A 20,550-nucleotide genomic window follows, 5' to 3' on the forward strand; every position below is an offset into this window, starting at 1 on the left:
GATATGGAGAAGGATAGAGGGTCAGACCCATTGTCTATCGAGTTTCGAAACTTGCGCCATTGGGCCTTAGGGATTTTTCCATTATCCCACATTAATATATTTGTTTATCAAAAAAGGAGAAGGAAATGCAGAAACTTCTCTGCCATTAATAAATAAATATATCATAATTTTTTCAAAATTATGAATATAGGAAAGGAGAAAAACTCGTCTACAGCTTGCATTTTGTCAAGTCGCTATTACTAACAGAACCTTTTCCTATCTCTTCTATGCTTTGTGTACAACCAATTTCCTGGTGGATTCTCATTGAATCTGAAATGACTAGGAACCTTTTTCCTATGTTACAATGAAAAGAATCAAATTTGAATCTACATACAAGAGTTGGAGTTTAGTAAAAAACCCTGTTAAGCTTCCAATGTACATTTTCCGTGGCATAATTGCTGTCGATGGTGAATGCCGAGACCATGGAAGACATTGTGCCAACGTCGAGTCCATCATGTTGGCTCGCAAATGCATACCTAAATTTGCATTATTAGACGCAGTCATGATCACCTGACAGCAACAAAATTCAAGTGATCCATTGGATGACCAACAGGTTGTTTGCGTCATCCAAAAGCCTGGAAAACAATGTGTACCAGCTTCCTCTCTGCAATGCATTTCCAGGTTCAAAAGAGCCTCGACGTCGGACTTCCTTTTCTGAATCCAGATAATGCCAGAGCACTGTAATAGTGTCGGAGGCTTCTGGCCTGTCTTTGAACAAGCGTCCTCGGTCAACACTGGTAACCGACAGAGAAACCACACGACACCAGAATTCCCTCAAGGAACACAACGAAATCATTCCTATTTACTCCACACCCTTCTTTGTTTTTAAATTAATTCCTTTTGCTTTCTCCATTTCAGCCTCCTTTTGAACTTTCTTCTTTTCCAATTCAGCCTGTTTCTTGTTCTCTTCGTGGGCTTTGCAGAACAACCGCACAAAATTTAAGAGCGTTGCCGCGACTGCACAGATTATCACCCAGATACCAATCAGAAAAGCATTAGCACCTAAAAATGTTAAACACTCACATGAACATACCAATGACAACATTGAGGCATACATGAAGCATAGGAAGACAAACACAAGAGACACTAAATGCATATCAAATTGAAGTGCAGTGCACAACATAAGCACACTTGTTGAGTAAATCAATCAAATGTAATAATAAGCAGGTGGTACAGCCTCCCTGAAATGACGGAGGACCAATCTTAAACCAACCAAAAAGAAAAAATCACAGGAAAATACACAAAACCTCCACATAGGATATCAAAGATCATGCTGACTTCAAGAGGAATATAATGTCAATCCACGAAAGAAACTGTGGCAAGTACAGCAGAAAACCTAAAAGATTGGCATTTTAACTTCTTTAACAAAAACGACAGTTAGTCTTATGTGTCCAATCAGAAGAAACTAAAATAGGAAAAAATCTAGCCAGAAAGTAAGTAATTGTTGAAGGTCGGGCTGTATAAAACTGCTGATTGTAATTGGCGCCTTGCATTAAATTGTACGAGAGAGTGAAATTCGTAGATGTCCACATACAAAATAGCTAATAGCCTCATGGATCACTGCCTTCATTTTCTTTAGACCAAGTATTTTTCTTTCACTGAAATACCAATCTCTGCCAACAGGATTTATTTAACCGTTTTAGGCAAGATATTATGTATACCATTGTTAAAGAATTACAGTCCAATAGCATAGTAGGAACCAAAGAAGGGCAGCCCGGTGCACTAAGCTCCCGCTATGCGCGGGGTCCGGGGAAAGGCCGGACCATAAGGGTCTATTGTACGCAGCCTTACCCTGCATTTCTGCAAGAGGCTGTTTCCACGGCTTGAACCCGTGACCTCCTGGTCACATGGCAGCAACTTTACCAGTTACGCCAAGGCTCCCCTTCCATAGTAAGAACCAAGTAAATCTTTTAAGAAAAGAGGATCGCCAATTTGTTCAAGGTGTTATCTGTGTGGACAAGATGCAGAGACAATTAGCCATCTGTTTTTATATTGTAGATTAACTAGCTAATTGTGGGAGTTATTCATCAACCTCAGGGGTATTAGATGGACAATGCCAGGAAGAACTTATGAACTTTTGTCTAGTTGGAACACTAGGGGAAGCTCTACATCTAACAAAGACAGATGGAAAGTTGTCACAGCAGCTATTTGGTGGACTGTTTGCAAATAGAGGAATTCAAGATGCTTTGAAGATACAAGTAGCTCTATACAGAAGATCAAGATGAATTGTATTCTTCTTTTTAGTTTTTGGTGTAAAAAAGAATATATAGATGATCAGGATTCAACCTTAGAAGTTTTAGGCTCCTTGTAAGAAGAACAAGGATTTTTGGTTTCTGCCTTTTGTTTTAGCCCTTCAAGATGTAAATTTTGGTTTCAAGTACAAACTTTGTGCTGATGATTTAAAAAATATATTGGATATGTTACCCAAAAAAAAAAAAAGACTTCCCTATTCAACTTCTTACTTCTGCTGAAGCTTTCGATGAATAAGTGTTTGTTGACGTAGCTTCCAGTATACAACAATAACAACAACAACATATCCAGTGTAATCCCACATAGTGGAGTTTGGGGAGAGTAGTGTGTACGCAGACTTTACCCCTACGTAGCTTCCAGTATAATTAGTTTAATATGTACGTTAAGAATTACAAAATTATAATATGGCAAGAGCCCATTCCTTGTCTATGTAGGAAAAGTTTAGAATCACTATAATTGTGTAAATACAATAGGACGTACTATAATTGTGTAAATACAAATAGGACGTACTAGGTACTAGTTTCCTTTTAAGATCACTTGTAAACACTATATAAAGCCCAATGTGCTTGAGGAATGATCAGACAATTCATTCTCAAATCTCCTTCCTTTACAATGTGATTACGACACCGTATACATGCTTAAAATCACACACATCTACGTTCATTTTCTCAAGCTACACATATTTTACACTACCCAAGCAGTTGATGATCTTATATTACCCCACTTCTCCTATAAAAGCCCTATAGAAAAAAGGAAAAAGGCAAAATATACACTGAAATTGGTTATAGTAGTTGGTATCAATAAATTGAATCTCTAAATTGGAAAAGAAGATCCACTATAATCGGAAATTTTTCTTACACAAAGAGCTACAAAATCTCAATGTTTAATCACAAAATGGTTTTATGTTTGTAATTTGTCCCTTGTTGAAAAAACAAAGAGTGATTTGAACAAGGTTTTAATGTGCCGTTTCACATTTTAAAAATGAGGGAGCATGTTGTTAGGTGACACTAGTTTATAGTTTCATCAACTCTTCATTTCTGATTGTCAAAGAAGTTGAAGTGTCACAAAATAACTAGTCATATTAGCTTTAATTAAGTAGAAGGACAGCTTTAGATCTATCTCCACTTATGTCCTAAATGGTCTGCCAGAACCCTAGACAAGGCAACCTTTACAAGAAAGCCAATATATACTAGATCAACCCAGTCTGAAAACTTTGCGTACACTCCAGACCTGTCACAGCACTAACCTAAATCCACACATATCTTTCTCTAAAACACGACTGGGTAAATTAGGATGGTTTCTATATCCTAGTAGATTAGCAGTACGCAACCTGTAAGGCACCTCCTATTACAATGTTCTTGTGGTTAGTATTGTAATTCTGAAGGACATTCATTAGCTCAAAACTCTTCGTGCTGACCACTTCCATAAGCTAAATTTTGTCAACACAGAGACAAGGAGGGAATAAAATATGCTACCTTGCTCAAACGGACAGCGGGCAGGATCCTCACCAAAATATAGTGCTAGTGCATCCGCATTTCTGCCCTGTGCATCAATTACAGCAGTAAAACATATGAGCCTCTGATAAAATGATTTGGTAATGAGAAATAGAAATAAATTGCAGACGACATTACCGCCAAAGAATACAACTCCTTCACAGAGCCCACCTCTGCTTCAGCCACTTCGATGAATTCTTTTAAAGTCTGATATGCCATATTTAAAATAGAACAACTCATAAGGACCAACAAGGGTATGCATTTTACGTCTTTCAAAGGAGATAAATAATGGAAACGTCATAGTATAGCATCTGATCAACCCTTGTTAAATGAGTGAAAATTCAGGAAAGCAGGAATATGAAAACAATTAACGCCATTCAATTTCATTTTAGGCCAAATAGTGCTAGTCCATCTTAATGCAGCTGCAGCTTTAAACAGGAAAGAAGCTAAACCTGATTTCCCTTTTAGCAAACAAGTAGGAGGGAGATCAACATTATGTTTCTATTATCTTCTAAGCCAAATCATCCAAAAGCTAGATTGTACTTACCGCAGAATATTGTACTGTAAAATGACAAAATGGTTACTTATGTATGAGGGTGGGTCCAAAATGGTCCATTAAATATACTCCCGAGCAGCGTTGGTCCTCTAAGTTCGCTAAAAGTGAACACTTTTGGTTTATATCAAATATTTAACAAACTCTAGTTGATGGATATAACGGGAACAGTGAAAAGAGAAGGATTTAAGCGCATTCATCAAATCAGCATATCTTTCTTTTCTCTTATTTATCGCATTGAGCTCTATATGAAATGCCAATCTTTTTGCTTGATTAGCTTTATGCATGAAGTTTAGTCCTACTTATAAAAAGAAAAAAGTGTCAAAAATACCCTCTACTATTTTTTATTATTTAAATATCCCCGTTATATTATCCATCCACATTTACCCTTACGTTAGACAAAGTTCTAAATTTGCCCTCATTTTAAACGGTTGGACATGTGGAGGTTTCTAATCAAAAGACCCAACCCATTGATTAAAAAACAGCCCCATTAATCTAACCCATAACCCGACCCGACCGCATTCCCATTAAAGCAGATTAGGGTTCAGAAGAAAGCACATTTCGTTGTAAGGAACCTCACAACGATCTACCAGAGGACGATGCGGGGAGCTGAGAAGAATTCCCAAATGAAGAATTAGAAGATTCAGAACTAGGAAAATGAGCTTCATTCCCATGGAATAAATCACCATCTTGACAACTCTTGACTTTTCTATGAAACTCCTCAATGTCAAAATCCATTTCCACATTCTCAACCTAATTAACGTTCAAACTGTTACACTCATCACCCTCATAGTTCGGACCAAACAAACACCACCCTCCTCTGTTCTTTATAGCCTCTACCAAATCCATTCTTCCAGCTTTTTCCTATTTTTTTCTTGTTGGAAAAGCATTTGGGTTCTCAGATATCTCAATGAAAGCCAGAATCTCCTCTTCCAGCTCCAAATCATCTTCGCTCCCCGACCTTTTCCTACACCAGCAATATGCACTGTCCTCAACTCTTTCCTTCCCAAGCTTAAAAACCAAAAAGAACATATTTCTTGGTTAAAAATCGCAGCTTTTCTGCTACAATGAAGTCTTTTTTGGGGGTTACAACGGGAATGGGGGTCGGGTCGAGTTATGGGTTAGAGTAACGGGGCTGGGTTTTTAATCTATGGGGTGGTCTTTTAATTAGAAGCCTCCACGTGTCATTCCGTTTAAAATGAGGGCAAATATAGAGCTTTTCCTAACTGTAAGGGTAAATGGGGACGGATAGTATAACGGAGTACACATTTAGAAACTAAAAGATAGTAAAGTGGTAGGTTTGCCCCTTTTCCGTTAAAAAAAAGAATCATGAAGTCAGTCCTTACAGAGAGCGAGATAGAGTGGGGAGGGGACAATATACAAAAGAAAAGAAAAAGGCCTTGCAGTTCCAATTAGAGCCAGCTAAAGGACAAATGGCAACAAAGGGTATTACTTCAATCAAAATATTTGATTCTAGAGGCAAAGGTTGTAACTGGAGGTCATTCAAGAGATGTCCTAAACAAGCAATAAGATCTTAATCTCAGATGAAAGAACAAAAAAGTTTAGCCCTCCTAACATGGGAGGTGTTGCACATATGCATACATAAAATACTGAGACATAGTTTATGAAGGACTTACAATCTCCATCATACCTTACAAAAAGTTTCAGACACAGGGCCATCAGTCTGAGATGCCTCCAGTTCCTTCTTTACTTTTTCCAGTCCATTGATGATTGCTTGCATTTCTTCAGCCAAAGACTTCAATTGAATCTGCAAGGTGAAACTATTTTCTAACTTATCCTAATTAAATATAAAAGGAATTATAGCAAGCAAAAGATAGATAAATAACCTTTGATGCAGCTTCCACACTTGCAAGATCTTCATGGAAGTCTAAAAAAGCTGGCGACTTGGAAGCAAGAACCTGAGATAAAAAAGATATTATCAACAAAGGCAACAATATATGATAACACCTAATATTAGAGAGGAGGGTTAAGAGCCACGAAGAAATGGGATAGGATATCTAAGTAAAAGAGTAAATGAAAAAGAAAGAGATTCTCAGTCACAAAAATGTCCAGACAACAGAGCGAAGAAGCATTACATGCCGATAGAACAAAACAAAAAGAATGGCCAAGTCAAATCACACCAAAAAATATAATGGTATATCACAATTGTATAAGGCAGAAGACAAGTGACCTTTTCACAGGAGCATGCCTTCAATCTGAAGGTTTTAGTTTTAACATATTATGAGAAATTATTTTCACATCAAGTTATGCCCACAGTTAATCACCCCAGCAAACATCAATCATCAAATATAGAAGCTCTATTACAACAACAACAACAACAACAACAACAATCCCAGTTTGATCCCATAAATGGGGTCTGGGGAGGGTAGTGTGTACAATCACATGATATTCAAGAAATGAATAATACGAGCTTCGTGTCTCCAAAATATGCTTTCTTGGAACTTCTTTAGAGTTTGGTCATACCTAGGTATCAGACGGAACTTCTTTCTAACACTGTACCTATCGATAAATGAAAATCCAATGTCCCATTGTAGCATTAATTACATTCGAGCTCCACTGCAGTGCATTTTCAGAATTCAGAACTGAAGGTATCCGACTGCGGCCACTGCTATATGCCGGCAGAAAGAACCGGTCACATCCAAGTTGAACCAGAAAAAAGTTTTGGTTGACTAACTAGATCGATTTGGTCTGTTATCCTGAAATTAACTGTTCATCAAGTTTCTAAATCACATCTCAGTTTCTTTCACGAGTCTCATTTTATAAACTCCTCACCATCTAAGAAAAGACGTGTACGTCTTTAAACTACTTGCCATCTATGAATAAGCAAGGTTTGTACGCTCAATATGCAATAGCTTGGAGTGTCTGGTTTGTCTCTAACCAATGCAATGCTTTATCTGTTTCAGCTAATCCACTATAACAATAGTAAATCTTCAATTAACAAGTTCATGAAGGCCATCATTTCTGTACCATGTCATCTTCATCTATTTGAGCTCCAAAGCAAGTTCATCACAATTTTTACACATTTGCATATTTGTAGCTCCTGAGCAAGAAACAAAACAAAAAGAAATCCCCCGATGCTGTCCGCAGAATCCTCAAGATAAAGTAAGTTTAACAATCATATGGATTTTTGAGGTTTGATGGATTTTATTTGTAGAGAGAAAGTCGAGTCTGTTACCAGAAGTCAGGAAACTGGTTGGCTGGAGATTATAGAATGTTGACCTAATCGGAGGAACTCCAGGAATTCAGCCAGAAATAGAAGGGGGTTCGAGTTAGTGAAGAAAGAAGGGAGAGAGAACTGTAATTTGATTCACCAATATATAAACTGTGAAGTTGCATTTATAGCTAAAGCTTGAGAATTATGCTTTAGCATGTATTGTATCTAATTACAGTACTTATTGAGCTCATGAACTCACTCTTTCTATTAGCTAACTGCCTAACTGAGATGCTCTGTAACCACCACCAAATGCCACTAGCGTCCAGCTTTCGTTGAGCTCATACCTTCAGTCCCCGAGCTTCCTCATAACTACCTCTCCTTATATGGACTTGGGCATTCCTCCCCTCGTGAGCTTGCTTTTTGAGGCTGAGTTAGGGCCAAGGTCCATATGTTTCCATGGTATCAGATCCAGGTCCGTCCCTGTTTGGAGTGTCCACGCTCCAGTTGGCGGTCTAGGCATACGAGGGAGTGTGAGAGCAGGTTAGAGTCATACATTGGTTGGGAAAACTTTTAACCCTAGAAGCTACCGCAATTTCTGTCACACATCTTAAAAATTGTACCCAATTTGTTCCCAAAAATTCTCTTTTTTGGGGTCCATATCTGCAGTACTTTCAGAACATAGAAAATCCTGCAATTCCACATGCACCCAAATTATCCTCTCGAGATAAGTTTTTGCATAGTGTTGCCAAACAGTCAACCGGTGCAAAGGAAATCTTTCAGGAAATATTGAAGAAGATTTAAAACAGAGAGTGTGTTCATGAGGTAGTGTATACTGTATACTGATGACTGTATGAACCAGAGATACCATTTTCCAGAGAACAGCTAATAAGAAAGAGGGGGAAGTATTAACTCAAGTAGCTTTCCTTGGGAACAGGAAAAATGAAATGAGAGTAATCCACACCTTACAAAGATAATGCATGAGTGTCATCCTGTTGTTAGTAGCACGTGTATCAGTGAGCTTTGAAAGACTGTCCAGTTTAAATCCAACGGCAGAACCTGGAGTAAGAATGTACAGGGAACTCAGTCTCAAAATTCGATATACTTCTGCTTGACCACATAGAAATATAACATCCTTAGTTTGTAGTCAGGTCCTCCTTAAGTTCCACCAGAACTACTTCAGCCACATAAGATGAGTGCAATATGTGCTAATTGCAAAATATAGTACCAAGAAACCAAAAATGTCAGCGCTTATACTCCAAAGAGCAACTATCATTTCCGAATCAAAATATATGCTTCTGTTCTCCAGATATCCAAAATGGAAAACTGATCTAGGTTGGGAACAAATCAATCAGTAAGCCCTAGTCAGTAATTTAGTAGGCTTGGAAATTCAAGCAACAAGTATTATTCAATCTAATAATTGAAGTCCATGAAGGTATAAGTCAAGCCAGACACCTAATCGCTATGTTGCTCCGACTCTCCAAAAGTGTTGCCGCACCCGTGTCGGATCCTTCAAAAATGCACAAAATTTGGAGGAACCGACATGCACCCAACAACATTTTTGAAGAGTCAGAGTAACATAGCCTAATCGTACTTGGTAATTGGGTCTGTTATGTACCAATTTAAAGCTCACAGTTATCTATCTAAAGAAATATTTTACACAGAACTCTTTTCAAAATTTCTCGGTGACAGAAGGATTCTGTAACTCTGCTTATTGATAAAATTTTAAATGAATTCAGATTTTTCTTTTCTAAAATTAGCAGAAACATGATGAAACTAGTGGCGGAGACACACTGCTCCAAGGGGTGTCAATTGACAACCCTTAATTACACTGTTTAGATGGGTAATTTTTTTAATGTACATATACTATGTCATGAATCCCCTTGACTTCTTCGTGTATTTACTTCTTTAAATTTTGACACCCCTTAGTGAAAATCCTAGCTCCGCTACTGGATGAAACTTGTGACTTCCCTTTATGAATTGTATACATAATATGAGAAGCCAACCACCATTTTTAGGGTCAAAGCCCATATTCTACTTATCTAGATAGAAAAATCGTTATTCTTCTTCTTGTTCATGGCAAGGTCAAGCAATCATTGTTATCAACTTCAGCAAGCATTGTATACAAATTAGATGTCTTCGGTTCCAGATTTGCAGCAATTACATTAACCATACATGTAGAATATCAAGTTTCGGTTTTAGTTCACATTTAAGATAGCTGAAGGATTGTAAAACCTCTATGACAAGGATGGACATCAATGGTTAAAAAATAAAATGCATGTAATAACTAAAGACAAGGACAGAGAGTCCTACCTCTGGCAGTTCCCTGATTCAATGTGTTCCCTAGATACAATATTTTCTTCATAATTTCCTTCAATTTGAGGGAGTTCCGGGCCTGCTACAAGCGAAGTGACTCATGCAAAGGCTAAGATAGAAATGGAACAAACAAAGAAGAGATACAGAAACTGTAAAAGTACCTCTTCACTAGCAGAGTTCACGGTGTTTAAGCTTTTCTTGAAGTCTGAGACCTGAGATGAAGCTAAATTCAGACGTCCACAAGAATACTTCAGCCAGGATCTCTAGATGTACACATACCTGAGAGCTGAACTGAATCTTGAAGAGAAAAACTCTTAATTTTGACTCCACTCGTGGCACCTTCATCAGCTCTAAAAAGAACTGAAAGACAAAAGGTAATATCAGGAAAGCCACTGATGCATTGGAATCTGAGCTAAAAGGTACTGCAAAACCAGGTAAAGTGTCAGCTGCTTTTCCAATCTTTAAACGTACAAGATCATGGATGGCAGGGAAAAGATTTAGAAGAATTTCCCCAAACCAATAACGGAACAAGGGAATAATTTCATAAATCAATCAGACCTAAATCAGTCTACAATAATTTCATAGGAAGAAGATCCAATAAGATTCAAGCTATCATGAATATCTGTTACAAGCAAGGACCTCTTAAGTAAGGTTGCAAACAAATTGAGAAACAGATCATGCCCAAATTCAATTGTTGCAGGCTTGCTAAAAGCTTGAGCTCAAACATTTTATTGCTCAACTGAAAAATTCACGAGCTCGGCTCAATAAGAGTATTCATATTAATAATTCTATATGTATCCACTGTGTTAGTTCTTTTAGCTAACCATAAACTCAATGTATCCATTGTGCTAGTTCTTTTAAAGAACCCTGACGCAGAAAGCGCCAAGGACCTTATCCAAAAAAAATTAAAAATAAAATAAACATACACTCAGATTACGAAACAGAAGATAGGTCCAAGATGTTTACTCATGTTAAAATAGATAACAAAAATGACAGCAAATTTTTGAGAAATATAACACGGAAGAAAGAAATATGTGGAATGCGCGAAGACAAGTGTATGTTATGTTGGATCTTTTTATATCAACACTTTACATAATCATGTTCCCACGATGTGGGATGCTAACAGTAAGTATAGCTATATACAACTTAACTATGTACATTGATTATCTAATACTCCCCGTCAAGCAGTGCATACAAGTTTTATGTACCCGGCTTGTTACAAATGTAGTTGATTCAAGAACCAGTAAGGAGTTTGGTGACAATATCTACAAGCTGATCTTTTGACTTCAAATTTTGTGACAATGATACCTGAGAGTATCGATCTCACTCATGAAACCTGGATGCGATGCAACATGCACAAACTTCAATTCTTTAAATGTTTGATCGAAATTAGTTCCAAAGTTGCCACAACCATTGCCTATTCTGCTTCTACAGTAAATTGAGCAACCATATTATGTTTCCCACTTTTTCAAGACATAAATTACCTCTAACGAAAATACACTATTTCTATCATAAGGTGATCCCGCCCAATTTGCAATTTGTGTATCCAACAATCTGCTCATAGCCTCGATCATCGAAAACTAGTCCGTTCTCTGTTGCTTATTCTATGCTGATTCTATGGGTTGAAGCATACGGACAAATGTATCCCAAATTCACATGGAATACGAATTCCGATAAGTTTCTGAAATCCAATTGAGTTTTAGCATATGCGTAATTACCATCACCTATTTTGAACTAAATCAAGTATTTGCTAGTCTATTTTTGCAACAAAAAAAAGATGTTTTAAGACATATCTAAAGTGTAATACGTTACATGTGTTCTTTTAATATGAAACTTGTTGAATTGTCCCACATCGGAGAGATTTGAGGTCCTTGGTCTCCTTATATGGTCTTGGGAAATCCTCGCCTCATAAGCTAGCTTTTGGGGTTGAGTTAGGCCCAAGGTCCATTTATCATGGTATTAGAGTCAGGCCCATCCAATTATTGTTACCGATGTTGGGCCCCCATTTATGTTGTCCACGCTCCAGTTTGCAGGCCTGGGTGTGAGGGGGGTGTTGAATTGTCCCACATCGGAGAGATTTGAGGTCCTTGGTCTCCTTATATGGTCTTGGGTAATCCTCACCTCATAAGCTAGCTTTTGGGGTTGAGTTAGGCCCAAGGTCCATTTATCAAAACTAATGAAGTTCATTTATAAATAAAGGTAGCATTTAAAATGGTGTATTTCATGTTTACGGACAATCCATGTGACATTGGGATACAGTTGCCGTATTCTTCAATACATACAAAATCCCAAAATAAGTTCCATCCTCTGTTTCTATTGAAAAACATAAAAATGCCTAACAGACACTAAATCTAATGAAGACGTAAACTTAAGAAAGACTATGTACCTAGACTCCTCATCAATTGCCCAATTCATATAGCAAAGCTCATTTGCAATTAGGTGTCTACAGGATCTATTCTAAGTTGGAAAAGAACTAGTCTGAGCTGAACTTTCTTTTTGATAATTAAAAGAAATTCTTGGAAAAGAACTATTCTGAGCTGAACGTTCTTTTGAAAAATTAAAATAGATTCATTAAGTTGAAATTTGCATATGAGCCCTGTTAAACTTTTTTACCCCTCACCAACCTACATCTCTTTATCTTCAGCTATAAGATGAAACAGAAGAGCCGTCTGAGGTACTTCCTGCTATTTGATAGTACAAGAAACTTTTTTGTTTGCCTGATTTGAGAGGTCACAGTAAACAATGGAAGTTAAACTACTCAATCTAACGTCCAATCATCATATATAAACTTACGCACTACAACGGATATTACTGCAAAACTAAACTCAACTACTTCCTTGTTCTCCCATTTTCGGTTCGTAAATGCATCTATGACAACATGTAACAGTAGAGAGAAATAAAACTTGAAATGAATATATTATCAAATCTACTAACCTGTTCACACTTTCCCAGAAGCTCTTTGTCACCGGTGTAACCCTGAGCAGTTATAATAGCAAGAGACAATTAAAAACAAAAATACTTTGCGGAAAGATCAACCCAAAGAGAGGAGACAGAAAGGAGCCGAGAAATAAAGGTTCTTTAGGATATATAGAAAAAGAAAGTTACAGCTAATAGAATAAGAGCTTCAGACGGGCTTGCTTCACCTTGAGAAGATCCATCTCATCTTTTGTAGGACAAAACTTTATAAGATTCTCCACCTGATCAGCATCTAAAATTGACACATCCATTGCCAGCACAGCTGCCTGTAAGCCGCATAGATAAACGTTGTTACTGGGTAACAAGATAGGGAAAAAAATACCTAGTGAATAGCATCCAGACTAGCAACAATATTCAAGAAAAAGAGAATCACCCAGGTCTAAACATAGATAGCGATTTGTTAAAGGTATACATAAAATAAAATATATAAAAAAGGCCCAAGGTCTGCTGGGTTTTAAGAAGAAAGCGTAATTTAAAGTGAAGGATTCAGTGAAGAAAGACACAAATGAATAAAAAGAAAATTAAAAGGTACTGCAAGAGAAAATAATGATGAAAACAAACAACAGTTGCATGGATTATGGACTTAAAACCCATATAAATCAAGTTCGGAAACTGCTTCAAAATTTCGGATACAGATGTAAAGATATACTTACTACCATTTAAGATTCTAATTTAGGCCTAGTGACTAGCTTTCTTATTTCAAATTTTTAATTTCCTATTCCTAATCAATAACAAATTAATCCATAACATTTCATTAACAATTAATATCACTTAACTAGCTATATTTATTGTTTAGTGTCGAAACTCTTCAAGATAGAGTCCAAGTAGAACGAGTTGCATGCCTTAGCCTTTTGGTGATTTTATTGAAGCATCATTTAGGAAATGCGAACTGCTTGCACTACTCCTAGAATTTGGGTTTAACCACGCGTCAGTTGAGCCTTTAACAACACTCTAAAACAAGCTTTGGGTGCAAGGTTCACAGGAAAGAAATGGCTTCAGAAAAAGTAATTGCAGGCTTTTCCAGACCAAGGCTGGATTTGAAAATGTGGTTTGACCAGACATTGATTATTTAAGATAGATCTCAGCAGTTCACTCCCTTTTTTTTTCCTGTAAAAGCCTAGTCTGGGTGTTATGGACCCATGTAGCATTCCTGCCAGTAATTTCTTTTCTTTTCCCTGCTTTAATATATGCATTCTAGCCTTTGTTTGTATATGTATTCTAGCCTCTTGACATTAACTATGTGAAACAGAGAAATGGTCCAAACCAGCGGAATAATAGAAGAAAGCAACAAAACTGAGTGGGTAAGAGATAAGATATCCCTTCTACGATTGGCCATAAGCAATTTAAAATTTAATACAGAAACCAAAGGCAGTGTCATGCATTACTACCATAAAAAATGAAATTTGCAATATTCTGACAATATATAGCTCCCATTATCCTGAACACAGCATATAATTCTACCATGAAATGTGAAAACAATCTCTCTATGTGCATGTTTGTTTGCAGGACAAGGTGTTATTTTTATTTCATAATAAGGAAAAGAGCATTCAACAATGACAACAATGGAGATAATGACATTGAAGAGAAAATACCAAACTCACCATCATGTCAGGAAGTGGCATTTTCACCTTAGTGAGCATAATTTCAGTATTATTAGCCCTCCTTAGATCAATCTTTTAAACAAAAACAACAGAGAAAAGCTCATCACAAGGAGGAATTATAACTCAGAGTTAAGAGAAACAATAAAGGAGAAAAAAGGAATTCCATCACTCACCAATACCAGATCTACAAAGAAGAACGAAAAGTATCATGCAATAGGAATCTATGTACAGGAAAAAGAAAAAATAAACAGACAGGACAGCACATTGGAATAGCATACTATCAAGACAACTGCATTTATTGCAAATTTAGATCCTTTTAAAAATATTCGCCAAGAAAAGGTATTAAATTAGTCGATTACCAGGTGAACCCTGTCTGGTTTAGATCCAATTGACTTCTTTGCTCCAATTTTGCCTCCGGTGCCATCTTTCTTGGGGACTGTCGCAGAGAAAAGAGTCTCAATTTCTGACACATCAAATTCGGTTGCACTAGAATTGGAGCAAAAGGGTATCAGTATTTTACTTGAATGGAGCATAGGCAGTATTAAACTACAAAAGCATGGAACTTACATTTGAGGCTCTCCACGTCTCTGCAGTTCCTCCCATAAGCTACCCCCTAGTGCCCTTGTTACCTTGCTCCAATGCAATGGCTTTAAGGTAGATCTCCGAGGAGCTATACTGCCTGCTGTTCGTGAAAGCCCCTGCCCTCTCCCTACAGTAAGGCCTCCCCCAAGTGCCCTAGGTGGTGGCGGAGGAGGTCCACCGCCTGGAGGTCTTGGAGCTCCTGGTGGAAGAGGTGGACTAGGTGCGCCTCCTCCAATAGGGGGTGGAGGAGGTACACCTCGTGCATAACCTCCAGGAGGGGGTGGAGGAGGGGGTGCTCCACATACTGGAGGCGGAGGTGGAGGAGGGCCACCACTAGGAAGAGGGGAAGGAGCAGGAAGCCCTCGCATTGAAGGAGGTGGAGGAGGAGGTGGTCCAAGAGGTGCACGTGGAGCTTCAGGCAAAGGAGGAGGTGGTGGGGGTGCAGATCCACACAAAGGAGGCAGTAAGGGTGGGAATGGTGCTCCAGGGAAATAACATGGAGTTGGAGGAGGGGGAGGACCACGAATTGGAGGTGGAGGTGGTGCAGGTGGATTGTTGTATGAAGGAGGTGGAGGAGGTGAAGGTGGAAATGGTGTTTGTGGGGCACTTCGTGGAGGTGGTGGAGGTGGTGGAGTTGGAGTAACACGTGAAGGAAGGGGAGGTGGTGGAGGGGGAGGTGGAGCTGAAGCACTAAGTGAAAGAGGACGTGGAGTTGGAGGAAGAGGTGATGGTGGAGCACTAATTGTAAGCAAAGAAGCAACTCTATGCCTAGCTGGAGTTAGTGGAGGAGGTAGTGGCAATGGAAGTGGAGGAGAAGGGGCACCATATAGAGGAGGAGGGGGAGGTGGTGGTGGTGGAGAATTCGCTCCAGAACTAGCAGGTTTGGATACAGTGTCAGCATATATAGGTGGAGATAGAGGTGGAGGTGAAGGTAGCAATGAACTTGATAATGCTACAGAGGAAACTGCATAAGCCCCATTTGACCAGGGGAGTGGTGGAGGGGGTGGCGGCAAGAGCTTACAGGTAGCAACATTCAGTACGCTGGATGATGTAGGAAGCGATGATGGGGGCGGGCGAGAGGTACCAATAGGAGTTATCAAGCCAGTTAATGTAGGCAGAGGAGGAGGCAGAGGTTGAGATAAGGGTGGAGGTGATAAAGATGTGGCATTACGAGTAAGTGGCAGGGATGGATGAGGCAGAGGGGGCAGAGGTGGTGGAGGTGGGGGTAATTGGTGAGTCACAGAGGCTTTAATAATGTGGCTTTCCTGCAAAGACAGAGCTAGGATGTCAGAAGCTGGTAGATTTGTCCTTGCTCCGTGAATTTGAGGAACTCTATAAGATGAAGTTCTTGAACATGGAGGCAGTGGAGGAGTTAGGGGACGACCTGGAGGAGATGGAAGAAATTGCATGGCTTGGCTTTCAGCTGATGCTCGTAAAGAGTCTTTAGTAAGCAATGCCTCTTGGACTGCTAACATGTCTAATAATGCAGGACATGAAGAGTTTTTCCTTGGAACACGACCTGCGTCAGCTGGAACCATAGCTTTTACAGAAGCTCGAGAAGATGGAGATTTAGATTTTGAACGAGATCGAGAATCCTTGGTGAGAGCAAGCCCACGAGGAGCATTATTATATCCTGATGGTGGATATGATACATGCATTGAATTAGTATAAGAACCTTTATTAGTAGGAATCCACTGAGATACTGCATTTGGCTTCGCCAGTCTTGAAGGAGTGCACTGAGATTCCTGCTGTTTGGATTTATTTTTCGGACCAAGCCCATCAGCGGCTGGTTTTGAGTTGGATAATAGCTGTCTCTTTAGAGATGAGGGTGGCATTTCATCCTTTTGTTTATTGCTTTCACCACTCAACTCCTGTTGTGAACCCTGCGGCTCAAACTTCTTCTGTTTAAGAGTGCCTTCTCGATGCTTATTCTCCCCTTCTGCTGACATGCCACTAGCCCCAGATATTACAGCTTTTGATTCCATGTTGCTTGTAACATTAGAAGTCACAACTTTTGAGGCCATTAACTCATCCCTGTTACCTAAACTATTCTTTTTTGGTGCCCGCTGCTTATACATCTTTCTTTCTTGTTTGTGATTTACCCCATCCGACACACAATCTTGTAAAGTGTGACGCCCTAACTCCTCTTTCCAGACTATTTCAATATTATCATCCTGCATTCCATTTGGAACTGTATAGGCATTAGACTCCGCTCTTCCATCCTGTCCATCAACACTGAATATCTCTTCCACCTCAAAAAACTCCTCACATGACGCGCCTTCACTTTCATTCTCATCTTCATATGGTGCTTCTGTGGTGATGATAGATTGATCAGCTTCAGCACCCGAAAAAAGCACCTGGTACAGGTATGAGTATTCTTCAAGTCCTATAGCTTCTTAGTAGACGAAAAAGTATGAATTATAGAGAACTAAGTCAGAGAAATAAACAGCCAACCTCTGCTTTAAATTCTCTTGGAAGTTGGTCTTGTGCATCCCATGGAACATCAACTTCATCACGGGTTAACGTCAAAACATTTGACTGAATAAATGTTGTGTGAAACATGACCCTGAACATCATTTCTTCCCTTAATAGATCATCTTCCAAATGGACGCACTCAAGAACAACATCTCCTTGGACACGACAGCGGATATCTATTTTCACCAGCGCACACTCTTCCTGCAGTGAGGAGTCAGCAGGACACTTCAGATTTCAGCTAATTACCTTTCAAGTCTCAAACGTTTTAAGCTTGGAATTACCTGTTGGTAGAGGCAAACATGTTCTTTTGACGTTGAAGTTGAATATAAGAGCATAGATCCTCTATTAGGCATAGTTGAAGCGGGATCTTGACTGTAGACACGAACTACAGGTCGGCAGCCCCTCCCACCATCAAATAGAGGAAGGACTCTAAGTATGATACAATCTAAGGAAAAAGGTGTATCTGATGGCAGCCAATCTGAGTCGAAATTTCTTCTGGAGATATACTGGAGATATCTAAGCTGAGATGGCTGTGGATTCAGAGGTGACAGAAGATGTACAAGTTCCCTAGGAGCTTGAGTATATACCATTTCAAGAGTCTTCTGCTCACCAGCGTACTGTTTTCTGTACAATAGAAGACCAACAAGTATGAAGGCAAGAACAGGCCACCCTCCTCTCTCACAGTGCATCAACAACACGTTCTCTTGGCCTTCGATGGAAAGCCAGCTCTCACTCGATCGCAAGAGGTGGTAGATCATTTCCAATGGCAATAGCTGACACCCCTCATATTGCCTAGGATAATCCATGACTGTCATACCATACTGGGACAAAATGTCAGATACTTGGCTCCTTCGATCACCTTCTCTAAAATTGAAAACCATGAAAGCAGCATCTGGATAGTGGTCCTGTAACTGAGCTACAATCCCTCCCATGTATGTCTTGTATTCATCTTCATCCAATATGTTGCCAGAGAAGCAACAATCGAACACTGCAAGCATGAATTTTAGAGCAAAAGAAGATAAAAACATAATACTGACAAAACGAACCCAAGAAATCATTGGTCCAAAGTAATTCCTTCTTTGAGACGACAAAGTAAGTTCAAGAGAAATCACTTAAACATGTAACTTGGTACTTGAGCAAGTTCGACCAGAATATGAAATAATTTATGTTCACAACCACCAAGTTATGGGCAAGAGGTTTCAACATTTTCCACATGAAGTTGCATTTCTTTAGCTCTGTCATTTTGCAGCTCATTTACTTCAAACAACTGGAGAAACTAGAGCTAAACTATAACTATTAGCAGAAGTAACTCCAAATTTAGCTAACCGATAAGATGATTTATTAAAAAAAAAAAATTATCATGAAATATCATACGATCATATTGATTTAGCAAAATAAGCCCAAATTAACAACTATTACTGCTACAATGTCTCAATTCCAAACTAGTCCGGCGATCATATGAGTGATCAATATCCATTCAGCTTCATTTGGACCCATTCATTCCAATACTCAATAATTTATCTTTTTAAGTCCAAGTTACTGCGGGAAAGAAAACATTAAAATTTGAAACCTATAGGTAAATTAACACTTGTAAACTCCCAAAAAAGGAAAACGCAAGATTGAAGAAATGGGGAAGAATCTGAGAAGGCGTACCATAAACACGCTCAGAAATCTCTAGAAGTCGATCAGGCGGCTTCCGGTAAAAGAAGTGTCTCAACAGCGCCATTTAATGACAATGGCAATGGCGCTGTTTCTAGGAACCAAAATTAACGCGTATTGACAGCCCAATGATTTCACAATGCAATTTGATTAAACTCTCCAAAAATCAAATTGAAATGGCTGAACTAATACTTAATGGAGTGAACAGTTATTGTTGGCTTTTTAATAATTAGAAAAACTCCTAATGAAATTGAAATGAATAAAATAAGATCAGAATGTCAAAATAGATTTAGAGTATAAGGAAGTGCAATGAGCCTTTCGTTTGAGGGTTTGTGAGGAGAATAAGGTTATATAATTTGAGGGGATTTTGATAAACTGATAGATATGTTCATTGCCATTGTTTCAGGAAAGGAGGAAAAAAAAAAAAAAACAGGAAGCGTAAACAGACAGGAAGCAGACCAGGACTCGGACCTGTTCCATTCGTTATTGTCTGTTATTTGCAGCTTTTGTATGATCAACAAACATAAAGCAAAACCAAATTTTAAAATAAAAATTACTTTTCGGATTTCGAGATTTAAACTTTGTTTAACCATAATTTTTCCATAATTTCTTTTAGATATTTTGATTTATAGTTCACCCCTCACCTAAAACCTCAACATCATGGGTTCGAGTCATCACATTAGCAATAGCTTTAACAAAGGAAAATCAAAGGGGAGGGGAATCAAAAAAAAAAAAGTACTCTTTACATAATTTTTAAATATGTACTAAATTTTATTTCAAAAACTTAAAGATTTTATGTCCGAATTTAAAGTTAAAATTAAAAGATTTAACTTTTAAAATAATTCATAAATTAGGACAGAGGAAATATTAATTTTCTTTTCTTTTTCCTTTTGGATCAGAGACTAATAAGAATGGAAATAATGCATGACAATTAGACTTGAACTCACGTATACTGTTAGGGGCCTCACTCTTTGCCATCTGGCGTGGCCCGGTTGTGGCCAGGATTGGGCGTGATGGCCTTGCCATTGACCTATGTGCGGGCAAAACGATCATGTGGGCAATGAGCAAGACATTGTCACGTGTACTGTTGTGGGCAAGTATTGGCCAAGGTTTTGGGGCAGGCAAGACATGCTTGGCAAAGGCTTGACAAGGTAGTGTGGGCAAGTTGGGGCGGCATGGCATGCCATGCGCGCCAAAGTTAGTAGCCCGGGCACTTTGGATTGTGGCAGCGCCAAATGCGGGCTAATCTAAGGAAAAACAGTACAGATGGCAAGGGCTTTCAATAGCCAAGGCACGGCTATGTGAATCAAAATACAAGCATTGGCACAGGTGAAACAAGGGTTGACATAAACAAGGCAAAAACTCGGCCAAGACATGTGCGGGCAGCAGTGGCGTCGGGCATGTGCGGCAAAATCATGGGCGGCAGGTTGCGGG

General features: G+C 38.8%; 1 protein-coding gene across 9 annotated transcripts; it reads right to left on the reverse strand.

The window, feature by feature from the left end:
* Positions 1–159: 159 nt before the first annotated feature.
* LOC107785883 (formin-like protein 20) lies at positions 160–19,627 on the reverse strand. Of its 9 annotated transcripts, none has more exons than XM_016607284.2 (17): positions 19,111–19,622; positions 17,739–18,445; positions 17,437–17,658; positions 14,968–17,339; positions 14,760–14,886; positions 14,401–14,472; positions 12,967–13,065; positions 12,758–12,799; positions 10,103–10,183; positions 9,985–10,035; positions 9,821–9,902; positions 8,472–8,566; positions 6,183–6,254; positions 5,987–6,103; positions 3,921–3,989; positions 3,765–3,826; positions 160–996 (listed from the first exon to the last, which is right to left on the reverse strand). In XM_016607284.2, exons 1-16 carry the CDS (start codon positions 19,181–19,183, stop codon positions 3,794–3,796), a joined length of 4,314 nt encoding a protein of 1,437 aa, XP_016462770.2. In that variant the 5' UTR covers positions 19,184–19,622; the 3' UTR covers positions 160–996; positions 3,765–3,793. The 9 variants fall into 9 exon arrangements, 3 of the variants coding, with proteins under 3 accessions (XP_016462770.2, XP_016462763.2, XP_075104142.1); XM_016607277.2 differs by having other exon boundaries at positions 3,765–3,831; positions 19,111–19,617; XR_012706620.1 differs by lacking the exon at positions 8,472–8,566 and having other exon boundaries at positions 19,111–19,625.
* Between the last annotated feature and the right edge of the window lie 923 nt (positions 19,628–20,550).

This window comes from Nicotiana tabacum, chromosome 24, assembly GCF_000715075.1.
Source record: "Nicotiana tabacum cultivar K326 chromosome 24, ASM71507v2, whole genome shotgun sequence".
Classification (NCBI taxonomy): domain Eukaryota; kingdom Viridiplantae; phylum Streptophyta; class Magnoliopsida; order Solanales; family Solanaceae; genus Nicotiana; species Nicotiana tabacum.